Raw genomic sequence first — 14,717 nt, 5'->3', positions numbered from 1 at the left:
CGAGGCGCACCCAGCACCAACAAGGGCTAGAAGCAGCTCCCGTCAGACTCGGCAAGAGATGAGGTGGTGGAGAATCATCCCTGGCCACTTCTCTCTGCTGCAGTGCTTTCCGGATGTGGCTTGCAGCTCGGAGCCCAAAAGCGGTGGGAGGCAAGGGCTGCCTTGAGCGCAAATGTACCCTGATGAAGGTGGAATGCTGTTGCCGTGCAAAGGCAAGTACAGGGGTGCTTTGCTCCCACACTAAAGCTCCGGCCATCACCACTGCTGCTTCAGCCCACCTGTGCCACCCTACCTTGCCGCAACAGTGCCATTACCTCACTCTGGCTGGCACGGGCTGCGCTACTCTTTGCACCACTTCTTGTACCACCCTCTACAGCAGAGATCTCTAGCCTCACCACGAGCTGCCCAGCAGCTCCCCAGCAGGCAGGTGCACCCGGATGAAGGAGCTGCTCCCGCACGATCAATGGGCCAGTCCTGTGACTAGAACTCTGGAGTCTGGAACCGACTTCCCCACTGACGTCAGCAGGCCACTGTCAGTCTGCCTGTCTTTTTTTTGCCTTCACTCAAATCGACCACAAAGCTGCTCCAAAACATGAGGAGAAGGACCCCAAAAAAGGTTCCTGGAAGGCTATGTGCCCGGATCAGGCACTTTTTCTGGGCTTCCCGCCTGGAGGCCGCATAGAAGCCGAGAGCTGGACCCAAAAGGCGGTGAGCCTCGCCGTGTGTCCTCCACCTGGTTCTGAATGACACACGGGCCAGATAAATTGCTTTGGCGGGCCATATCCCGGAGGCCATAGTTTGAGGACCCCTGCTCTAAACCATGAGCCACAGTTTACACACACAATAGATGGATTCACTTAATATCTTAATCCAAAGGTAGCCAACTCAATTATGGCTCAATTTGATGTGTGATCTCAGCTACATTTATTGCCTTGAGTCATACAGATAGTTCTTGACTTGTGAGCAGAACTGGGACCAGAATTCCTGTCAATAAGTGATGTGGTCATTAAGTGAGTTGTGCTCAATTTTTTTACCTTTTCTGCTGTGATCATTAAGTGAATCACGTTAACTAAATCCAACTTCCCCCATTGACTCTGCTTGTCAAAAAGCCACGTGGGAAGGTTCCAAATGGTGATCACGTGGCCCTGCAATGTTGCAATCATGATACATACATGCCAGTTGTTGAATTTTGATCAGGTGACTGCAGGGATGTTGTGATGGTAATGTGTGAGGACCAGTCATAAGTCACTTCAGTGTTATCACTTCAAATGGTTGTAAGTTGAGGACTACCTATATAGTAAAATTAAGGATTCAGTTTGTGCCCAATTTTTAGTAGCTGACAATTCTGCCTATCCAGAACTATAAAGTACTCATCTTTTATTCTCTACAGACAGGAAGAAAAAGCTTGGCTCATCTGATATAATGTTCCCTGCTTGATAGCAATTTTCAATCACATTGGTGGTTATTTGCTCCATAATGGTCTCTTTTGGTCAGTACCACCTGGGGCCTTTGCTCAATTACACAAAGATTGCTCTTGTCAGGCTGGATGCCTCTCTCTTCTTACAGGCTTTTGATGTCCTGAGTATCTCATGTGTAGAACTGGCTCAGTAAAATGGGTGCTATCAGTGCCCAGATAATTTTGGCTGAGAGCTGGATTCTCAAATTGGGTGGCCTGTCCAAGCAAGATTATGATTAATGGCAGGTGTCCTCTGAATAGTAATTCAAATCTGACTTGCTCATTTTTGCTCACTGCCTGCTGACTGTGTAGCAAAGGGAGGAAGCATGTTTGCATTTGTATGGGCAAACACACAAATTTATCAGCTGTCTTTTGGCTGCCTCTTCCCAAATTGGCTAATTACATGAGATTAACACTCAGAAACAGCAGTTCCCTCTCTTCTAGCACCATCTGCTCTCCTGTATGAGACCTGTTATTATTTGCCAATGTCTGGATTCTGTTTAATTTGACCCTGGCTATAGCTTTAAGGTATAGGAATAAGAGTACCATCTACATAGAGAGGCAAAGGCTTGGAACTTTATTGAAAGGAGGTTCAAATGGAAGGAACTGTTTATGGGAAAGGATATAATGTAGGAATGTATATATGGTATATATTTAAAAAGTAGTGTTGGTTTTCAAAGTTGAAAACCTGCGCACTTAATGAAGCTACTACAATACTTGACTATTTTTGTCTCCAACAGCTTCTTCAATCTTACCTGTTTTCTTCTTATTGGCTTGTCTATTATGGAGAGGTTTCCTCCCCAGTAAATCCTATGTAGGAATGATCCAAAGGTGAAAGTTGAAGAAATTCATATGAAATGCTTTTGAAAAATGGTTACATGGTTAGGGATAACTTGTTAGAAAATGGACAATATACAGGGTTTAGATTTAATCCATTATTCAAGTCATAAGATTAGAACATATTTTTAAATCATTGTAGTGGGGCATGGATATGGAATATAAGCACTGAGTGTGCCATGTTGATATCTGTTCTATTTAAGAACATATTTGCTGATGATAAGCTGTTTGATGTAGAATACTAAAAAAAACCCTCACAGGAAAAGTTGATGGGCATGGTAAAATCAGCAAATGTCTTAAAACAGGGCTGTCAAATTCCTGGTCCGTGGGCCGGATGCGTCACATGCTGGCCACACCCACACCTGTTTAGTGAAGGGGAAAAAAGTTCTGATACATCACGTGATGATGACATGAGTTTGACACCCCTGTCCTAAAATGCTCCTTTTCCTTTCCATGTGAAATTAGCATAGCTATAATTTAAAGAAATGACCTGAAACACAATCACATTAAGACTCCCTGATGCTGCATAATTAATTTAAAAGCATTGCCTACTGAGAGTGAGGTACATTAATGGCATGTATCATCTTGCACTAATATTATCATTCTTTACCTGTGTGATCCCTTGCCCTGTTTGGTGTTCTATGGATAGATTTGATGCTGATGATTTGGGAGTTGTGTAGCTAACTACACAACCACAGCACTCCAAATTGGCAAAAGCTGATTTAGGGCACGAAGCCCTAAATTATCATTGAAGTAATGATAATGAAATTCTCATGAATTTAAAGTGGAGGATGTAAAATAAAGAAGCATGGTGATTTGTGGATTCAGCCTGAGAAAAGTGTAAAAGGATATGGGGCTCTTCAAGAAATGGTGACTCAAAACCTCTAGGCTGCTCTCTGTAGATGTGTAAGGTGATTTGAGCAAAGAAAATTGCAGAAATAAAATTGAATTGCCTTGAACTGGAAAGTTTGGTTAGCATTTTTAAGTGCCTAAACTACTTGAAAAAGGAGTTTTCCTAAGATCAGCTGTAGAGAGTCTCAAGGTTGAACTGAAGCCTTCTGAAAAGGATAAGAATTTTCCTGCCCTCGTGGAATCTGCTTGCAACAACTCAGGTAGCTCTTAGCTAGATCTGAATTAGCTGTGTTCCAATGTTTTTTTTTCCTGTGAGAGATAGCCCTTTTCACAGAAGGATATTGTTTTTCTGAATCTATTTTGTCCCTTCCCAATCCCAGTTTAGGCTGTCCATTTCCCTCAGGGCTTAAAGCTTTGTTGGCAAGTCACTAGATAGCGGCAAAGGAGAGTGACTTGCCACAGTTTCCCCAGGGGTGGATGGCAGAAGACAGGTCTCTGGAATATTGTTGTTGGGGCTTTGCATTGCAGTTGCTAAGGAACCTCCTCTTGAGGCATCACTGGGCTGGCAGTGGAAAGGCCAGATTGCTGCTATGAGATGAAACAACAGCTCTTGGCTTTTGTGGAAGTATCATGGAAGAGGTTTTGCTGTATCCCTTCAGGTGGACTGATTATATCTTGCAATCCTACTGTTGGAATGAAATCTCTTTTTCTGATAGCCACCTCTTTTAAACTATCTGGATCTTCCTTCATTTCTGGGGAACCATTGTGGTTTGTTTTTTGTTTTTCATTTTTTCTATTAATAGCTGGCTGTACTTGAAGATTTGGGGAGTAAATGAGATCTGGATGTGAATGATCAAGGGGAAAAAGGCAGCTATTTGAAATATGTCTATTATAATGGAATATGATTTAGAAGCTCCAGCACCATAATTTCTACAATTATTGGCTGAGGTGCATTTGTTTCTGAATTAAGAAAGCTCTATTTTTTAAAAAAAAGTGACCGTAAAAGAACGTAGGTGTAAACACAAAATGTCAATGAGTTTTCCAAATCAATTATTTATGAGAATGTCTGATTAAATTTAAATTTATTTTAAAAAATATTTATTAAATTTCCAAAGATTAAAATACACAGTACAAAAAGAAATATAACACACAAAAAAAGCAAGAAAAAAACACACATACAAACAAAAAAACAAAAAATATAAACAACCAAAAACAAACATATCAAAATTTCAATACTAATAACTTTTCTGCATCTGTATCTCTAACCTATTAAACCTCTTTACACAAATTCCAATTCTAAATATCTCTATCTTAAATATATATCTTTATCTAAATTATCTTGAAATTTTAAATTTTTTTAAAGACTTTGCCATTTTTTTATTTTACAGCTTCAAATAACATATCAGATTTCTCCTAATTATTGTACATTTTATATATGAAGTTCTGTTTTTTAAATGAATGTACTGTCTAAGTAATTTGGTGTAAAATATATGCCTCCGTAATAAACAATATAGAGAGCCAGTTTGGTGTAGTGGTTAAGGCACTATGCTAGAAACTGGGAGATTATGAGTTCCAGTCCTGCGTTAGGTACATAGCCAGCTTGGAGATTTTGGGCCAGTCAATCCCTCAGCCCTAAGAAGTAGGCAAGGGCAAACCATTTCCAAACTCTTGTGAAGAAAACTGCCGGAACTAGTCCAGGCAGTTGTCAAGAGTCAATATTGACTCAAAGGCATTAATAAAATGAACAATATGGCCTATCCATAGCTTCCAAATCTGAAAAGCTATGGCTTCTTTGAAACATTGATCTGGATTTTATAGAAAGTTTTGCTATTACTACTGATATTGCTATGTACTAACTATAATGAGTGTACAGTATACTTAGTAAATACATTGTCAGTTATATTGACCAACACTAACTCATGTCAATTAGAAGTATGATAGTAGAACTTGCCATAAATCTTTTGCAATGCGCAACTACTGACTTGAATTTTTTCTCTGGAAATTTAAAACCATAAGCCTCTTTGTTCTGCACTAGAAAAACATCACATGGCAATTACCAAATGCTGCAAAATTTGTATATCCATTTTTTTAAAAAAACTTCAAAAATTATGAAGAATTTGCATTCTTAATTTAATTTACTGGGAGCTGAGCTGCATCTTTATTTCAGAATGTAGGATTCTTTCTTATTCGTGCACATAAATCTGATTATACAAAACATAGTTCTTGAGTTATATGAAAAATTATGTAATTCTTTGCTATTAAACAGATAACCAGCTTCTTAAAGTATTTCCCCTTTGGACTTCCTCATACCATCTCCCTGTTCACCAACACTTTTTTTTCTTAAAAAAAAAAAGCAGGTTTGACCACATTATGAATTGAACAGATCAATGGGAGATAGTGAAGCAACCCTGTTTCTTACAGGAGATACACATGAAAAGGCTCTTATTATTTGTGAAACACATTTCAGGGAAGCAGTTGAGGCTGGCATTTCTTTTGGTAGCCATGTGATACTTTCATTTCACTCCATGGCATCCTGTTACCCTAAAGCAGCGGCTGATGTATTCACTATATGGCCTTTAACAAAGTTGATAGCAGAGGGAACAACTGGGCCAATTTACGGTGCTTTCACTGCCCACCATCACCCCGCCACTCCTAATGATGCTTATTTTTTCCTTATAAGTGAAATAAAAACCTGAAAGAAAATGGAAGTTGTATAATTTTAAAAAGCCACATTATAAATAAGCCAATAATATATAGCTTTTCTCTTGCTTTATATTTATTATGGATTAGGGTTACAAGGAGAACATAATTATAAATAGAAAAATGAGAATCAGAAATAGGTTGTCTAATGCTATCTATTTGGAATCTAGTATTTCCATTCATGGTCACTTTCCTAGTTGCATAGTAGTTTTGATTTTTTCATTTATTTTAATCATTTTCTATATGCTAGTCCAATGAGCCCTGGGTTCTCCCCATGAAAATAATTGCTATGGTGGCTGTTGGTTCAATAATAGCTATATCTTTGGGGCTGGAAACAACAGCCTGTCCGAGTGATGAAGCTGGAAGTCAGGAGAGAGTAGATTATATGGCTTGTCTACACCTTCTAAATTAGTCTGCCGCCCTAGGATGTGGGATAAACCCAGAGAAGAGAGAAACTAGCTTAACTTTTGTTCTAGGGTTTAGGCAGCAAAACATCTTAGAATAGCTCTGCCTGGATACTTTTACAATATACACAGAAGCTTTAGCTGAATATCATCAAAAGGTCTTAAATTGGGTCAGAGTATCCAGGTTTAATCATTGAATCGCTTGTGAAAGGATGATCTCAGTGCTCTGACTTGAGGAAGAGGTAGTTTCTGTTTTCTGAGTTGGTCTAACTAACTGACATCAATTAATATAGTAAAACATCCTTGATTTGAAACAGAGTTCTACTATACAGGTAGTCCTTGATTTATAACCACAACTGGGACCAGAACTAAGTGATGCAGTTGAGTGAGTCATGCCCAATGTTATATTTTTTACCATAGCAATTAAATCACATGGTCATTGTGAATCTGGCTTTCTCTATTGACTTTGCCTGAAACTCCTTGAGAAGATTGTAAATGGCTGTATCTGTCATAAATACATGCAAGATACCAAGTGCCCAAATTTTGATCACATGTCTCAAAGACACTGTGTGAGTCATAACTGCAAGGACTGGTTGTATATCACTTGTTTCACTGCTGTAACTTTTAATAGATGTTAAATGGTCATAAAAGACTAACTGTAAACTTCCACTATATTATAGTAGAATAATCTTGTTTAGTCCTTGAACAACCCATTTGTCTGGAATGGTATCTCCTGCTTGAGCAGCTAGAAGACCTTCAAGGTCCCTTCCAACTCTTTACTCTGACAGTGATGACAAAGTAACTTTATGACAAAATCTTGCATTTTTGTTCTTTGCAGATCTGTAAAGCAAAGAAAAGCTGAAGTGAGATCATAGCCACAGTTGTGGTTTCACTTAGCAAGCCATGGAGATCCCAACTGTTGTTAAAGGAGGACCACCTGTAATCTTTCAGTCTCAGCCTTGCCACTTGCATCTTGTATGTAGTAATAGTGACCTGCTTAATTCAGTAGAGTTGCTGCAAGGGCTTCCCTTCCCCTCCTTAAGAGTTGATGGGATCAAGATAGACCTTTTCCTTTGGCTTGACTAGCCAGAGGGCAGGCAAAATCCTTCCTACAGGGAAGCGGTTTTAAGAGCCCCCCCAGGAAAAACAAATACAGAAAGTAGCAATCGCTGGGAAAGAGGAATAGGGAAGGGCAAAGGCGATTGTGTGGCGCTGTCGGCTTTCACCTTCCACCAAACTTGAAAGGAAACTCCGCGATGGGGCGAGAAAAGAGACGGTGGCAGAGCAGCGGTGTCACCTACGCAGCGCGGCTCAGGTAGGGGCAGCGAGGCACCTGCGGGGCGGAGTCTGCCCAGGCCGGACCGGCCGCTTCGCCTGCGTGTCGTCTCACAGGCTTCGGAGCGACAGCCGCGAGTCTCGCTTCTTGACCGGGTTCGTTGGTTGGTTGGTTGATGCCTCCAGCATGGCTCTGGAAAGCAACCACAGGAGGACGAGGTAAGGCGGTGGGCGAAGCGGCTGGCCTGCAGCGCCGGCCGCGGGTGCAGAAAGCCGTCGGCTCGGCTCCATCCCTTCTTCCGTCCCCCGCTTCTTTTTCTTCCTCCTGGCGAGGGGAGCGCTTTGCTTCGCCCGCTTCAGGTATCCGCAATGCAGTCACTCCCGGGCGGGCGGGCGACGAGAGCAACGAACCCGAGGAAAGCGCGCTCTCCCACCGGAGGCACGAACGCGGCTCTAAGCGGCCGAGGACGGAGGGGGTGAGGTGCGGATTTCCGGGCCCCTCCCGCTGAGCCAGGCCCGTCTTGCGAAGATGGCTCCGGCTCGAGACGCTGGGCAGCCTGAGGCCACGAAGCATCCTGCGCCTGCCCCTCTCCCTCCAGGGGGAGACCCCCACTTCCCAAGCCGAGGCTAGCCCCGAAGACAGAGGAGCCCACAAGTGCCGCTCCTCTTCCCTACCAGCGCCTGCTCTTCGGAAAAGAAACACAGCCACGTTCCCCGCGAGCGGAACAAAAGTCTGACAACCATACAGAGAGAAGGATTTATTAAGCCGGTAGAAAGTTTCCAAAATGGGCGCTACTCCATTCCTAACAGCTGGCAGTTGACTAGATGTAGGATCCCTAACCACCGGGGATGGCAGGTTTGGGACGGAGTAGGATCGGGGCGGGAGATGGCTGGGAGAGATGTAGGGGGTCCTTGGGAGGGGACGCCGGAAGAAGCTCTCCGGGAGCCGCCAGGGAAGCCCGCTTGCTGACTTCGTCCCCATCCAGCTTTTCAGGATCTTTCATCTCGGTTTCCTTCCTTTCCCTGTCTATCCCGTTCCGAGGCTGGGTGGTGGGAACTGCGATAGGGATTTAACCAATCCAGACCACAGACGTTTCCGCAGTTAAATATCGAGCTTATTTCTAACTTTTCCCAAACCCAAGTGAAATCTGCTTCAGTTATGCTCCTGAGGAGTTTGCAAATAATTATTACCTATAAGCTCTCCATTCTGAAAATTCTAATCATATAATCGAAGGTGTCTGTCTTGTCATATCTGCATCCCCAATAGAAGTTCAATTTAAGCAATACAATACATTAGGCAAAATTGAAAATTTGCCTGCTGAAATCTAAAATTGAAAGTTGAATTTTAAAGCACCGGTTATTTCCTTCCATTTATCCCCACAATAACAATTTGAGAGGCAATTGAGTTAAAGAAGAGTAACTGGCCCAAAATCTATCAAAGTCAATAGCTGTGAACCTAAGTCTTTTAATCTCTAGCCCAACCCTTTATCCACTCTGCCACATTGGCATCAGCATAGTAGAAATTGTTAGAGGCAGATCCATTTCCCTGCTTGTGATACACAGGTATTGTCACCCTTCTGAACTAGAACAGCCGCTCTTACATGGAGTGTGCCAGAGACCTATTTAAATTAGCATTCTAGTTCTAATAACAGTCACCCAGATGTCCCAGCAACTGCCCAAGTCAATTGTGCCAGTGCAGGGCTGTAAGTAGAACTCTCAAGGCAGAACTCTCAGATGGGTCCCTATCCCAATTTAAATTCCTTTTTAATAGAATTAAAAATTAACCTACAGAAAAAAAAAATCAGGAAATAAGGTACCACCCAAGTTTGGAGTGAGCTTCTTCTTCTGGAGCTGTGGTTATGAAAAAGATAGTGCTCAACCTCTGAATAAGGAAGTGATTGGCATTAATTTATTTTCACTTGAATCAGTGTTGATTAGGTGGATTTATGATACTACTGCTATTATAACTTGTTACTAAATTCATCTGGATAAATAATTTATCACAGAGATGCAGCATGGGGGATAGCAACTCTGTTATTCTATTGCAGCTAGCATTCCACTGTTACTAATTTTAACTTCTCCAAATTAAAGCAAAACAAATAAATTGAAAAAAGTTAAAGGATTTCCTTATAGGATATATCAGTTAACCCTTGTTTAGAAAACCCAGTGTCCCTAATTCTTTAGGCCTACAATTTCTACAATATTTGTTGGGGGAATCAAGGAAATTGAAATCCTACTTTTTAAAATTGCTATCTTAAAATTACAATCCTTCGTAAAGCGAGTTGCTGTTGCTTAGTTAGATTTATGTGCCAACTTTTCTCCAGGAACACAAATCAGTATGCACACCTCTTTTTCTCCTCCACTTTTATCTCACAATTACCTGCCTTGAATCTTACTGATTCTATAGTTATTTAAAACCCATTAATAACTCCTCTGTGAAATAGGTTAGACTGAGAGATAAAGTGACTGAACAAAAGTTCACCTGATCAATTTATATTGGTGAGAATGGATTTGAATCAGAGTTTCCCAGGCTTAACCTTTACGCTGAAGAGATATAGCATGAATTTTTGTTTTTAACAGACAATTTTTATAGCTTTCAAACTGAATTTGTTGTGCATCATGTACTTGGCTAATTAAGTTATAGATTATATATCTAAGCACTTCTTCTGGTCCCCTAATACCAGGGGTGCTATTCAGCAGGTTCTGACAGGTTCTGGAGAACCGGTAGTGGAAATTTTGAATAGTTCGGAGAACCGGCAAATACCATCTCTGGCTGGCCCCAGAGAGGAGTGGGAATGAAGATTTTGTAATATCCTCCCCCCAGGAGTAGGGAGGAAATGGGGATTTTGCAGTATCCTTCCCCTGCCACGTCCACCAAGACACGCCCACTAAGCCACACCACACCCACCAAGCCACGCCGACAGAACCGGTAATAAAAAAAATTGAATTCCACCACTGCCTAATACCCATATAAAAATGTATCTAATGAAGGTACAAATGCATTCAAACCTGCTGATGAAAATGAAATGAAAACACGAGATTTTTAAAGTGGCAGGGAGATAAAAGTTTTCTATAGTACTGGGTTCTTGCATAGACACCTTCAGAAAGAACTGGATTATGCCCTGTGTGTGAGCTGAAGGATGGCCTGGCTTTGTACATGCTGCATTTTGCTAATTACTGGGATGGTGACAGAGGTGAGTTTCAGCAGGTTCTGACCAGTTCTGGAGAACTGGTAGCGGAAATTTTGAGTAGTTCGGAGAACCGGTAGTAAAAATTCTGACTGATCCTGCCCCCATCTATTCTCTGCCTCCTGAGTCCCAGCTGATTGGGAGGAAATGAGGATTTTGCAGTATCCTTCCCCTGCCACACTCACCAAGCTACGCCCACCAAGTCATGCCATGCCCACCAAGCCACACCCACAGAACCGGTAGTTAAATATTTTGAAACCCACCACTGGATGGTGACCACCTTTTAGTGGGAGTACTACTATATCTGGGCTGCAGAAATCATACATGACAACCTTTCTGTATCTCTTTGCTTCCATCTAATGATCATCTCCATTTTTGTCAGGACTCGGTGCCAGTGGTAGTCCTATTTTGTTCCTGCTGTTTGCTCCCATTGTTTACTAGTAACTGATAAACCACCTCACTCACTGAGTTGGTACACTCTTTATTTAGACCTGCTATTCTATACAAAAACACAAAGCTGTCTATATTCTTCTGTGTTTCTTACAACTAGGTGCACTATCCACAAAGCAGATATGATATGATCTTAATTTAGTGGTATGCATTTTTCTTGAATAAGTTAAATTGATATCGATGCAGAACTCTGCTGCAGTTACCACATTGCAAAATAAGTTTGTAGACTGATGTGGAATTGTCATTAATTGGTTATTAGTTAATAGTCCTAATATTAGTACCTAACATTATAGTCATGAGAAACTGCAAAGTCCATTAAACTGATATTGATTATTGTGCCTGGTAGTGTGATGGACAGAACCTTTCTTAAGCTCTCAGTTTTGTTACCTAACAGTAAGGCTATTTTAGAATCCTTTGAAATAATGAGGAATTCTTACATTGTGGAATTCATTGGATTTCTTTAAAGGGAAGATACAAAGATACCACCTCCCCTCACACTTGTGAAGCTATCTCTGGGCACATGGGTCTCATCAACTCTGCTTCCCACTACTAAACTGCTCTGCCACTTAACTGGCAGAAACTTGTTGTGGTCTAATTTACAGCTTACCCCAGTCTTCTTTTGTCCAGGCAAAACATGAATAGTGCCTCCAAGCATCCCTTGTAAGTTTATCTTCCAGATCCCTTATCATCTTGAGACTGGTGCTATGGACATACTGATAGTTCTTGACTTATGACATTTTTATAAATATGTTGAAGAGCATAGGTATTAGATTGGATCCCTGAAATATGCTTTCAATGATGTCTTCAGCTTGATGCAGAGCCAGTCATTTACGTTGTTGGGTATAATTATTTTCTTGGTTCTGTACTAATCTAATAGTAACGTTTTCCATTTCACTGTTTGTCATCTCCCTTACTGGGGTCTCATAAAAAACTGTTAAATATTTTGCTAAAATGAAGTTACATTATGCTCATTCACTCTAACAATAAACTAAACTCTGTCCCAAAAAAGAAATGTTGGTCTGGCAATTACATTCTTCTCCAAATACTCAATGATCAGATGCTTATTTATCTGTTTCAGAGTTTTGTCTGGTAATTGACATTAAGTTGACTAGTCTAGATCTTCTTTTTTCCTCCTGTTAAGGATTTCCCATTCTCCAATTTTTTAGCACTAGGTCCATACTCTATACTTTCTCAAACACTATAAAAAGTTGCTCCAAGATGATAAACTTCCCAAACCTCTTTAGGATTTCAGATAATTTGGTTCTGGGGCCTATGGGCTCATTTATGTGTCCTTCTGGTCCCAGTGTGAAGACAGCCATTCATCCCATCCCTGCAAAAGAAATTTCCTTTCATAGTTTCTTGGTCTGCTGCAAACAGTGTTTTTCCAGTTCTTCCATCGTAAGCTGCGTTCATGGTTTAATCTGCAGCTGGTTGTTCTAAGATTAATTTAGAGTTGGAGACCTGTCCTGTTTCCTACTAAGCATGTAAGGTATGTCCCATCTCTAACATTTAGAGTCATTTGCTTTTTGGCAATGGGATAATGTTCCTCTATAGCAAAAGCCATCTCTCACACTGCTCTGACAACCTTTGGTGAGACAAGGAGGGGAAGCAAATCTTTTAAGCGTAAGTTCTTCTGACATTCAAATGTCCCACAGTCCCCTATGGAAAGTCCACTGTACCACAGGAATGCCATCTGCAAAGGCACTTCCCTGAGATATGGCTGGCCATCACCCTTTATGCCTCAGAGCCTAAATTGTGGAACTGTAGACCAGGTGTCCAATACTGAACTAATAGACAATTAGAAATATATGATGTTGGCATTTGTCAGAAATGGACTGTTGGCCAGTGTGAATAAGAGCCTGCAATGGTTGTTTCAAGGTGTGCCATCTGTGTGCTTCTGCTATATATCCAGGTGACATGTCCTGTAGTGTTGGACAGATATGGATGGAGCTGCTTCTCTGGTGGGCTCTTGGCTCCATATAACTCTTCAGCTGGCACTCATGGGCAGCTTTTCTGCAGGAATGTGGCTTGGGTAATAGGAGCAGTGGGTGAAGAGAAGGTTGGGGAACAGGTCTTTGGGGGATAAATTTCCCTGGCACTCGAAATACCTACTTCTCCCATGGAATGGCAGTTGAAGACCTATTTTCCTAATTTCTCTTCCCGCAGGAGAACCACTGTTTTGCTGCTGTTTCTCCAATGCTCAGACTCCTGCCAGTAATTGGCATAAAGAAAGCATTTTCTATCATGGTTTCTCCCTTTCTCAGATGCTACCATCAGAACCTCTGCTCTGCTTCACTGCTGAGGTAGAACAAGGACTAAAAATGCAGCCAGCTGTTCCTGCAACTGGCATCATTTTTAGCCAGTCTTGAAAAGCAGCACTTTAATGTTTCCATGCATACAGTAAGAGCATTTAAACGTATTCTTGATAGCCAAATTTGCTATGTCTTCCCATATCTTGAGTTGCCATTCTCTCTTGGTGTCAGTTTGTTCCGCTTAACTTCTTTTGGACATCATTCCTTTTTGGGGAGAAGAACAATGCAAAGATGATACTGTGTAATCCTTTGTTTTTTCTTTTTCTTTTTACATTCAGCAGAGTCAAAAACACTCTTTATGCAAAGGACTGGGGTGGGTGGGTGGGGGAGGCTATGTCTCTCTGTCAGCAGAATAATTCTTCAAAACTGGAACAGAGCAGAACCAAATATGGTATGGGAGAGAAACTAGAAAAAGAAAGATCAGGTTCAAAAATAGGCTAGATCCAGTTGGGGCTGCTGAGAAAAACATTCCAGGAAAACGTCCCCCAATGCATCTTTGTGGGAAAGACCACAGAGCACCACGTCAGAGTTTCTGGTGACTCCTCCATTCTATGATGTTGTGGGCTGAGAGAGAGTGACTGATCCAAAGTCACCCAGTTGGCTTTCATGCCTAAGGTGGAATTAGAAGTCACAGTCTCATAGTTTCTAGCCTGGTGCTTTAACCACTAGAACAAACTGGTTCTCATGTCCACAAACATGTGCCTTGTTTCTTTTTGCTTCCTTTGCCGGTTTACATTCTGTTCACCCTAGTAACATTCTACATATATTAGCTATTTGCTGGTGCACTTTCTTGATAATTATAACCATCTCCTATTTCCTACTCATGACCCTTTATAATTTTGAGCTCAGTCAAAATAAATCTACTGTAGTTTCCTAAGTGCTCCCCCGTTTTTTAAAACTGAAATGGTGTGTGATTGTATTTCTAGTGTCCTCTTTTTAAGAAGAATTGCACATTGAATTCCTGACATGTTTTAGCTATATTTGGGGAAAACCCTTGTCTTGAATCTTGAAGAGCTACAATAGATTAATGCAGAGGAAACTAAGCTAGATAAATTATCACGTAAACCAAGTCAACACCAATATATAGCTCTGTGTTGCTACATTTACAGGAAAAGTTTTCTAAATTTTTTTTAGAAAGGGGTGGCAGCCTAAAACCTAATTTAAGAGCTGTGGTGGTGCAGTGGTTAGAGTGCAGTACTGCAGGTTACGTCTGCTGCCTGCTGGCTGCCTGCAGTTCAGCAGT

General features: G+C 41.3%; 2 protein-coding genes across 5 annotated transcripts in view; one reads left to right on the top strand and one right to left on the bottom strand.

Annotated features, from left to right (window-relative positions):
* Window positions 1-4,226: 4,226 nt before the first annotated feature.
* Window positions 4,227-8,387, bottom strand: LOC148115276 (uncharacterized). The gene is made up of 2 exons (XM_087888564.1): window positions 7,551-8,387; window positions 4,227-7,089 (listed from the first exon to the last, which is right to left on the bottom strand). Exons 1-2 carry the CDS (start codon window positions 8,096-8,098, stop codon window positions 7,026-7,028), a joined length of 612 nt encoding a protein of 203 aa, XP_087744690.1. The 5' UTR covers window positions 8,099-8,387; the 3' UTR covers window positions 4,227-7,025.
* Window positions 7,491-14,717, top strand: part of LOC117675628 (tetratricopeptide repeat protein 39A-like) — a 43,375-nt gene continuing 36,148 nt past the window's right edge. For 2 of the 4 annotated variants that reach the window (XM_034434487.3, XM_034434485.3), the window contains exon 1: window positions 7,587-7,743. In XM_034434487.3, the coding sequence (XP_034290378.1) occupies window positions 7,712-7,743 (32 nt within the window). In that variant the 5' untranslated portion in view covers window positions 7,587-7,711. Of the gene's footprint in view, window positions 7,565-7,586; window positions 7,744-14,717 lie in introns of those variants that run through there. The other 2 variants (XM_087888562.1, XM_034434488.3) reach the window with 2 other exon arrangements.

The sequence above is a fragment of the Pantherophis guttatus genome, chromosome 2, assembly GCF_059756535.1.
Source record: "Pantherophis guttatus breed Tessera chromosome 2, ASM5975653v1, whole genome shotgun sequence".
Classification (NCBI taxonomy): Eukaryota; Metazoa; Chordata; class Lepidosauria; order Squamata; family Colubridae; genus Pantherophis; species Pantherophis guttatus.
The sequence above is the reverse complement of the archived record's forward strand: the minus strand, read 5'-3'. Positions and strand labels throughout refer to the sequence as shown.

Bases quoted from the DNA above. Each gene is read 5' to 3' on its own strand.
- LOC148115276 (XM_087888564.1), bottom strand. From the start codon at position 8,098: ATGCTTCGTGGCCTCAGGCTGCCCAGCGTCTCGAGCCGGAGCCATCTT. The intron at 7,090-7,550 runs GTAGGTGACACC...TTTGCTTTACAG, and splicing joins CCCTACCTGAGCCGCGCTGC to ATCTGCAAAGAACAAAAATG.